We start from the raw sequence: 10,754 nt of genomic DNA, 5'->3' as shown, positions 1-10,754 counted from the left end.
GAGTAATACTCTTAGTCCCTTCAAAAAATAATTCATGCACTCTGTAAGATTGATTGTCATTTATTCATATCTTCTACCTTTGCCATAAGCTTGATTTCACTTTTTCAATGACATTTGATCTAACCAAACAACTTGTCTAAACTCTGACTATATAACACTTAATTTAGCTTGAACCATGGGTTGCTTTTTTTTTTAGTATATGTAATAAAAAAGTAAATTATTTTATAAAATGTGGTGAAATTATGTTAAAAAGTTTATGGAGGTGGAAATTTATAAATACCTATGTTAATTACTTGTCTCTTCTACTCTACATTTTTAATGTTTTGTTGAAGTTTAAGTCAATTTGTCTAATGTAAGATACACTTCTAAGTGTCATAAAAGCCACGAGTCATCTAAGGGAACATGTTAACAACAACCACAACCTAACATATGAACAACCTTAGGTTTATATGCCAACAAGACATAAGCGTATTCAACTTCAATACTCCACAACTATTCCAATTCAACATGTCCAACAAGAAGACAAAGCCATTCAACACCTAGTCATGAAGAGGAAACATCACCCATCAAGTGTCCAGTTGAGACAACAACTTCTAGCTAGAGCACCTTTGTAATTCCAAATTTCAACCAAACACATAGATACCCGCCAACCTCAAAATAATTTGATACCTTTACCCATACCTATAATCACAAATCAAGATGAAGTACAAAGTCATCTCACTATACCCATCTATAACTTCATCATATTCCTTCCACTCCACTTGAAACAATCACCTAAAATATGAAATAGAATATCAATCCCAAATCTGTGAGGAAGAGAAAGGGTATAAGAAGACACAACACACTCACACTAGGAGGGGGCTCGAGACCTAGCGTTGTCGTCTTTCTTTTTATGTTTCTACTCTTCTTCTTTGTATTTTTTTTTCATGCCATTCATATGGAACACTGAAATTTTTTGGGTTAATTAATTTGTGATTTCACATTGAATTCTAAGGTTTTTTTGTAATTTAGTTTTGTTCTTCAATTTCTGTAACAGATTGTGCTAGATGATCTAGTCTTTTGAATTCTATTGGAATTATTTTTGAACGTTTATTGATAATTCAATTATGTTATCTAGTTTGAATTCTTATTTAGCTTGCTTTATTTTGAACAATCTCTTGTTTGCTTAATTCAAGAGGTGTGGAGACAAGTGAGGAACTAATGGACGCTTGTTTTGTTAATTAGACTTTGTTGAATATTATTAATGCTTGTTTGGTTAAATTAAACCTTTTTTGAAAATTGGATGGATGATAATCATATGACAACTGATGAAGAATTCAATGATGAATGAACTCGAGAATCTATCAGCTTTCTAATTTATTTTATTCTTATTCCTTTTAACTGCTCAACATCAACAACCCATTTTTATTCACTACTTTTTCTAATTAACATTTTCTATAGACGATATATGAATTATGTTTAATTGAGATTATAATTGAATTCGTTGGAAGATGACTTGGGTTGACTAATTCTATTTATACTTAATTATGTTGACTTTTCATGTAGTAGATGATATACATTGTGTACTAGACAATCCAAAAATATTGCTAAATGGTGTACTTCCACACTTTTTTATTTGATTGAAAATAACATTGATCAGATGCCAAAGCAAAAATAGAAATGCAAATGAAGGAAGGTCACTTGAGATACAACAAACTCAAGATAATAAGTCAAACTAGAAAAAGTTTCACACTCTTAACAAAAACTTATTAGGTTTTCATTTATTCTAAATGTCTTGTTTATATGGCATTTGGTTGAGAGTTATCTAAGTACTTCATTATTCTTCTACACTACAAACAAGGTTGGTTATCCTAAACTTAACCTAATCGAGAGCCAAACAAAGAATTTCAGCTCGAAGTTAAACTAAAACACTTTTAAACTAGGATTTTGTTACATGTTAGGTTATGATTATAAGTCATAATCAACTGTCTAGCCTTGTTGAGTTCTTCCTCCAAATCTTTAGCTTGAGTTCGAGCCATGGCTTCTACTGAAAGTCCCCCTTAAAACTTAGATTATTTCTTTTCTAGCCTTAGACTTCTCTTGGCCCTATTGAGTAAGGTCATTTTATTGATTATTTTTATGATTTATATATGATATAAACTCAACTACTTTGGAAAGGCTATATAATGAAGGACATAAAACTATAATGTTTCTCAAAAGTTTTTACTACTGAGATTTCACTGAGGTATTATAATTAGGAAGCCTAATGACAAGAAAAATGGTTCCTTGTATGAAAATGTATCAAAATAGCTAACATTACTAAAATAGAGTAACTAAAAGAAGCATCCATTAATGCTCATATCTACAAATTTGTCCTTACAGGTACAAAATGTCAAAATGAAGCTGATGCACTTCGATGAATACGATATCTTGGTTTTTGAGGTGGCACACTTGATAATATGTTCTCTACCTCCTGAAAATCAAAGAGAAAAAAATACTAAATCAATCCAACAAAGAATGACAAAATGATAGATGACTAAAATATAAATGACAAGATTGTGATAATTCTTCTAAGTTCATTGATTAATGTAATAATACTTGTCTTTGATCTTTACTAAAAAAACAAACTTAATAACCTTCTTCCTTGTTGCCAAAGGAATATTTTTTTTTATAGTTTTATCAAGATACAAATACTCATTGAAACAATATATACTATTTAGAAAGTTATTAAAATTGGAAAAAAAGTGGAAAGAAAACAACTTGATGAATAGAGAAAGAAACTTACCAAAGTCATAAAATCACAATATAATTTCTTTCTAAACATGATCAAGACTAAGAATAACAAACTAAAGGAAAAAAAACCTCATCCATTATCTGATTTCTTCATCTTCACCATTAACAACATCAACATAACAATTTTGAAAATAATAATGACATCCAACATCAAATAAGAGTTTTATTCAATATTTAAAATATTGACCATTGTAGTTTAATCAGAAGAGGTGACTGTAAAAATTGTTTCGAAAGGATTTTTTGTTCCAACTAAGATTATCCAAATTTATTTGGTAAATGTTTTAACTCAATAAAAAAGAGACAATACACTCAATATACTACAAGTTATATTCATCACTTTGGATTAATATAAGTAAAAAAAAAAATGAACTTTGAAGCAGAAATCAAACCTTTTGCCTCCTCAGCTTTTCATTTTCTTCTTCTAGACGCAATACTTTATGCTCTAATTCAATTGTGTAAGCCTGCTTATTATTATTATGACTTAGGTTAGAAAATTTCACTAAAATACTATAACATAGCATTAGAAAAAGAGAACACTCACTTGTTTCCTTGCTCTAGAACGTGCAGCAGATTCTCGATTCTTGATCATCCTTTTTTGTCTCCTATCAAAGGTCTTGTCTACAATATCTTCTGATGTGCCTCGTTTTCGACCATGTCTCCTAGTATTTGTCAAGCTTCCCATAACATGTGAAGACAATGCCACCTCACCATCTGATGTAACATTACCTTGTGTGTGTAATGATTGTGTTATGTTCTGACTAGTCATATAAATTCCCATTAAACCTTGTTGTGAAAGTTGGTATTGTGCTTGTGGATACTGCATCCAAGGACCATGTTGAGGAAATTGTGGTGTCACCACATTTGGATCAACAACTGCAGTAGAAGATGGTTCAACAACAACTCCTGCTTTCACCAAGAAATCCTCCAATGTCATCTCTCCCAATGTAGGTTGTGTTTCTTGACACTTATTCTGCTTACTGTCTTTGCTTCCTTGTATGTCTCTCCAAACCTCATCAACAGTTTTCTTACTTAGAGAACTAGTTAAGGAAAAACTAGCCACAATAGTAGATTGGTTTGCTTCAGCAGTGTTCACAATTTTTAGAAGCTCATCAATGTTCATGCTACTCAGTGGTTTTCCTGTGTCACCTAATTGATTCTGAACTTCATTGAGTGTGAGACCATACAAGGAATTTTTTCGCACCAAAGAGTGGTGTAGTGAATGTTTTTCATTATTATCACCACCACCTTGAGACCCCATAATTTGGATCTCAAAAACCAATTGTCAAAGTTAATATTTCACTCCTAATTTAACAACTTTCACCATTAGAAGGGTAAGGGCAACAAATACAAATCTTCAATCATGAGCACCATATAAACTTAACCTGACAAACACAAAATATAAAATCACCATCTTTATGTTGATCAACTTAAAAGTTCATATTTTATCATACAAATATCAAAATTCCCTAAAGAATAAAAAATCTTGATCTAAATGCTCTTCAATTCCTTTAAAAATCTAGCATATATGTTTGAATTGATTGACTATAAACTTTCAATCTTCATAACATATGGAATAAAAAAATAACACTTTTGTCAGTTTTGCTTTTTCTTCATTGGAAAGAAGTTGAAATTGTTTTGCAGAACATACATTCAAACAATGCTTCAAACCATGTGTTGTGTTGAGACATCAATCTATTCAAACATCAATATGAAAATTTAATGTAGTAGTAGATTTTTACATTTTGTAAGATTTTTCCATGAAATTTTACGTAGTTCACTTAAAAGTTTACGAAAGATTTATTTCTTATAGATCTTTGTGAAACGTATTAAGAATAAAAATTTCTATTGTGAGTAAACATCAAAAAACAATGAGATCATACATCAAATGATAAAAGATTTTTGTTTTATCACTGTTGTAACAATTGGTTTTTAATTTGGGGACAAAATAACAAAATCCACACGGATGAAAAGATTGAGCAGTAATGTTGTTTCATCCCAATGATTCTGAAATTTAAAGGGTTCAAACCAATTCAAGAAGAATAAAACCCATAATTTAACAATATTTTCAATAAAAAAAATGAAAACATTGATATGATATCAAAATGACAACTATTATCAAAGAATACGATGAAATTAGGATCACAACCTCAATTTTTAATACAATCCAAATTATACATCTTCTTTGTTAATGTTGAATCAAACCACATTTTCAAACCTCACCCCTTACATAAACACTTAGAAATTTAATCAAAATTCTCACATAAGAAAAACAAAAACATATTGTGTTTCTCTCCCTATTCCTATAAACATAAAAGAAGCATTAAGAGCATTGATTCTTTAAATCCATGTTCAAATACATATACTTCAAATAAATTCCCATTGAAACCCTAAACCCCACATTCAAAATGATAAAGGCCCTTTGAAAAATCCACTCCAAAACCCTCTACACTCATCTTCTTAAAATAAAAAGTGAAAAATAAATAAGAATAAAATAGGCAAGGAAAGATTAAACAAGAAACAAAAAAGGGTTATAGAATTAAAAACAAAAACATACAAAGAAGAATGATTTGCATGCAACCAATTCAATGGCAGAATGAGATCAAACCCAACCCAATTCATTTATCAGTGACAAGTTCCAATTTTAACATCACAGGAGAAGAAAACCATTGAAGGGTGTTGAGAAAAAGGAAGAAAAATAAAAAAGTAGAATGAAAAGTTTACCTTCTGCATAAGAGAGATCTGATGAATGGAGAAGGAAATGAATTTGAGATTTGAGAGTTTCTGAAAAACACAAAGCTCAACAATGCAATGTGTGTTGTGAGTGTATCTATACATTTATATTTATATATAACATTGTTGATGTTCTAATGTGGTCGGAAAAAGACAATGACAATAGCAGTTAAATGTGAGTGAAGATTTTTCTTCTGTTCACACTTTACGTAAAACAATGTTCTGTTTCATTATTACTTGTTTGTCTGGCACAAAATTGCATGCATCTACCTTCCTCTAATAAACCATGAACTTTGATTATTTATCTTTAGAAAAAACATATTAATATATTTGTATTAATTATATGTGTATTAGTTATTAGTATATTATTAATGTTAATAAATATGCATGTATTTTTAAACTAAGAAAACAAAACTTAGAGATTATTTAATAAAAATATTTATTATATTAAAACTCGTTTTTATGCAATAAAAAATATTATATAGTTTTAAACTTGTTCATATTAATATAAAGAAAAAGTCATAAATTTAGTAAATTAAATATCTTTTTTCTATTTTCTTAAAATGAATTGAAATTATAAAGTTGTGTGGTTTTATATTCTATTTTTTTTTCTCATATTCCTTCAATCAGTGAGCACATTCTACCCTTAAGACCTTCAATTATATTTGATCTCTTAAATTGTTTTTTCTCAATTGATAGTGATAATTTTTTTTTCTCAATTAACATCGGTTAATATTGTTTTCATTTTATGTTAACCTAACTATTTAGGCTAACATATATTGGTTAATAACAAATTCTTACACTTATAACAAAATATTCATAATAATGTAAATAAAAAATAATTCCTATTAACATCAATAAAAATTTAAGTCCACATAAATAAAAAAGTAGTCCTTCAAACATTTGTCAGAAAATTCTAACTAATGTTAATCGAGAAATAATCTCAACTTAGGTTGTAAAAAAAAACTCTAATTCGCATTGATTACAAAACATAACTCACATTAAAAATAACGTTGGTTGAGATAAATTGAAACAAAATGTTTAATATAAATCAAAACCGTCATTAATATTGACTTGAAAACTTTGATTAATATTGATTGGAAAATAACTATGACTTAATTTAATTTTGGAAAGTGTCTAGATTGCGGTAGTAAGTGATATTTAGAAACATAAGAATAAACACATTTTTAAAGGTAGAGTGATTAATCATAATGAATTTTTCTCTATGACTCAATTAAAGGTTGATCCTCGGTAAGCTCTAAAGTCTCTTTTGCTTGTTTTTCCTTTTTTGTCAGGTGTCTGAATCCTCTGATTTGTATGTATTCGATCAAATATAAGTGATTTATTTAGGTTGGTCATACTGTGTTCTAGTAGAGGCAAGCTTCTAGAAGGAAGAATTGTTCGTTTCTGTGCGATTTTGTACATTAATTGGATCACCCTTAAAGTGATTCTTAATTATTTATTTTTATTGTTGATAAAAAAAATTATAACTTAATATCACCAATAAAATAACTTTGATGGTATCAACCGTAAAATAAACCACCTTGATCGATATTTATTAAAAAATAGTATTAAGATGATAAGAAACAAGTCTCAACCAAACCAACAATGTATTGATTTTAGTAAAGTTAAAGACACATAGACGGAAAATTAAGTTGATAAGGAAATAGAGAAGAAAAAACATAAATTTAAGAATATGAAAAATTTCAAATTCTTACTTATAGGTAAATTTTAAAATTTTCTAATTTTAAGTAATTTAATTACTGATAAAAATTTAAAATTTCAACTAATTTCAATTTTATGTAAGAATGAATTACCCTCTTATAATTTTTTTTTTTAAATAGACTATTAAAGTTCTATATCTTACGTGAAACCATTTTATTAAAATTGTCTAATTTTTTAAATAAATATATTATTTTGACCCAAAAAAAAAGTAATTAATTTGAAGGTAAATTAAAAAATTATAATTAATGCTTCACTGCAAGATAAAATTATCAATCAATTTGGATTTTTTTTATATATATTAAAACTACAATTATTAGATGACTTATGAAGTATGGTTTTCTTCAATAAATTTTAATAAATAGAAAATGGAGTTTTAGAAGAAAAAATTGTATTAGTAGCCTTATCCTTGATATTAACATTATATTTGTATTAGTTGATTTATTATTTAAAAAAAATAAAAATGAGATCAATTAATAACAAAGTGGAAAGAATAAATTGACAGCCAATTTTTCCAAAACAGTCAAATAACAACTAACTTTTAATAATAAAATGTTAATAGAAGAAATTTAATTAAAATATATAAATAAAGTTATTGAATAAAGAGTAATGAAAATAATTATAGGATGGACAAAAAATATTAAATAAAAACTAATTTTAGAGATTAATATGACTAAATTTTATATTTTAAAGATGGTAACCAAGAAAATGATTATAGTAGTACTTATGTGACTTGTTTTATTGACAAAAGAAAACATTTAGTTGATACCATATATTGTAAATAATGTGGGGTAGGTCGTGAGGATTGATTCACAATAAAAAAAAATGCAGAGCGGACTCCCTATTTTAGTCTATGGATCGGTTTAGGCTCATCCGACATAATCTATAACTCATGTGAGCTAAGAATGAGACAGGACAAATCAAATGAGTCCATAAACCCGCATAATAATAAAAAACGGTATTGTTTCTACACTCCATCAGTTTCAGAAATGGAATTCCAAAAGCCAAAATAGTTGTTTTAGATTTTGGAATGTAAAATAGTAGTTTTGGAAATGATATTTTGATTTTTTTTTCTCTCCTAAATTTTCATTTCTAGAATTGACTTTTATGTTATGGAAATTAAATTTTGAAAATTGATGAGGTGCAGGAAGAAACATTATAATAAAAAAAATACAAATCACATTTTGCGGGCGAATGTTGGATAGTAAGTCCTAGTAGCCACCCAAGTTTCATTAACACAATCTACTGAATTGTCTAATCGGTAAACGAAATTTCAGAAATCGTGAATGAGAACATAAAATAGGGTAGAAAAGAGTACAAAATAAACATAACATAAATTTACGTGGTTTGATTATAATATGTCTACCTCCATGACAAAGTTCATATTGATAATTTTTTAAAATTGTAACTCTCAACTCTTACATTATAATAACTGTCAAATTCAAGTTCCTAAGTGATAAGTGTCTAATTTCAGTAATATTTCATATTAAAATATAGGCACTTATGAGGATTTATTGCTAATTTACATATAAAATAATCCCTAATTTATGAATTTATACCTTTTTACATTTTTTATGATCTTTATTTGAATAAGAGTATTTTATTCCCAAATTTGGTGTTAATTGCAGATTTCTAAGGAAGATTGGAGATTTGGATTAAATATGAATGATTTGAGCTAAAAAGATAAAGATAGAAGGTCCCAGAATGGAAAAAGATGCAAAGAAAGATTGGGCTTTTTTTATGTTTTATCATTTAGCCCATTAGCGCGACATAGGAAACAACCTAACCCTAGAAAACTAGGATAAATAGAGGGCTAGAGGCTCAACCTTAGTGTGGCAGATTGAGAGGAAAACACCATATAGTGAATTTGTAACCCAATTGGGAGAATGGAAGGTGATAGAAGTATGCGTGGCTAATTCTACCCTTTGGGATTGGGAGTAATCTGCTCAAAACTCTTATGTATTGAGGTGATATTTTATATATTAATATTCAGTTCTTGATTGATTATTGGTATTGTTGTTTTATTTTTAATTTTCCGTGACAAATTGAGAATCTTAAATCTGACCGGGAGGTATTTTTAGGGTTCAGACCTAAACAACAATACTTAACATATTTGAGTGCTAGGAATAGACTTAAAATGTTAATTGCTATTAAACGTCTGAGCTTCGTTCTAAGTTGTTCTTATAATTATGCGAGGGATCGATAGTTAGGGGACATTCTTAAGGATTTTATATGCGAGGAATCGATATAAATGATTTTTATACGGGCATCAATTTCAATCAAAGAACTTAATATTGACATGCTAATCAAAATACTTGAGGGTGAGAGAGATGAAACTAATCCTTATTTTTCCAATTGAAACAACTAATTTTTTGTTTGTTTTCTTATTGATCAGTGCCAACACAATTAATTCAAAACTCTTTTAATTGTTCTGTTTTTATATTTAGCGATTATTGTACTCGATAATTCACTGTTCTTTGTGGGATCGATATCCGTCCTTAGGGACAATTATTACTTTTGACAAACGCGGTGCACTTGCCGTAAAAAGTCATCACTAAGTACAAGACAAAAAATAACTGCCTTACAACTTTTCACTAGTGAGTGTTTCTTATACAAACCAAACCACATGTACAAAACAATTCAATTCCAAAATAACACGAGACGCCAACAATTATAAGAAAATTAAATAGATGGATAGATAATCTAATAAAAGTGATTTTTCACCAATGCAAATATCCATCAAACAATCTCGAACCCCTTTAGAATCAAATACCCTAAACCCTAAATCTTAAATCCTAAATGTTGGAGATCTCACATCGACTAGAGATTAAGACATTTCATCCTATATAAGTGGGTGCAACCCTCACCCTATGAACCGGTTTTATGAGGTTGAGTTAGGCTTAAAGCCCACTTTTTAACATGGTATTAGAGCCATTTCGAACCTATCCTAACAAGTATTTGTTAGGTTTATCAAGTCACTCGCTATCGGACAATCCATAACATATATCTCCACGTACGAGTTGGTAGCCTCGGCGTGAGGGGGTGTGTTGGAGATCCCATATCGACTAGATATTAAAACATTTAATCTTGAGTTAGACTTAAAGTCCACTTCTTAACACTAAACTTAGATTTTATCTAAAACAATTTTCACATATATTCGATTTGGAAGAGCTTATTTATAACTTATTTTAACTTTTTTTATATAACATGAATACTTTTTTTATATAACTTTTTTTAGAAGAGGTTGTGTACACTTTATTTGAACTTATTTTTCTCATGGCTACATGATATGCATAGGTGATGCAAACATTTCCTACCAAATATCAAATTCTTCCACCAAATAATTTTTATGAAAGATTATAGAAGCTTGATAATTTTTTTCTATTGACTTCACAATTTATGTATTTGTCATTATTTATGATTTCACATATAGTTGCGTATTAACTCAATATTTCATATGTTGTTGTTAAGAGGACAAAATATTTATTTTTATAATTTTTTCTATATTAATTCTTTTAGAACTTTAATAT

General features: G+C 28.4%; 1 protein-coding gene across 1 annotated transcript; it reads right to left on the bottom strand.

Moving 5' to 3' along the window:
* Positions 1-2,227: 2,227 nt before the first annotated feature.
* Positions 2,228-4,044, bottom strand: LOC137836190 (ABSCISIC ACID-INSENSITIVE 5-like protein 3). The gene is made up of 3 exons (XM_068645042.1): positions 3,314-4,044; positions 3,162-3,233; positions 2,228-2,452 (listed from the first exon to the last, which is right to left on the bottom strand). Exons 1-3 carry the CDS (start codon positions 4,028-4,030, stop codon positions 2,372-2,374), a joined length of 870 nt encoding a protein of 289 aa, XP_068501143.1. The 5' UTR covers positions 4,031-4,044; the 3' UTR covers positions 2,228-2,371.
* Between the last annotated feature and the right edge of the window lie 6,710 nt (positions 4,045-10,754).

This window comes from Phaseolus vulgaris, chromosome 5 (assembly GCF_000499845.2).
Source record: "Phaseolus vulgaris cultivar G19833 chromosome 5, P. vulgaris v2.0, whole genome shotgun sequence".
Taxonomy (NCBI): Eukaryota; Viridiplantae; Streptophyta; class Magnoliopsida; order Fabales; family Fabaceae; genus Phaseolus; species Phaseolus vulgaris.
This window is presented reverse-complemented; position numbering and strand designations above follow the sequence as displayed.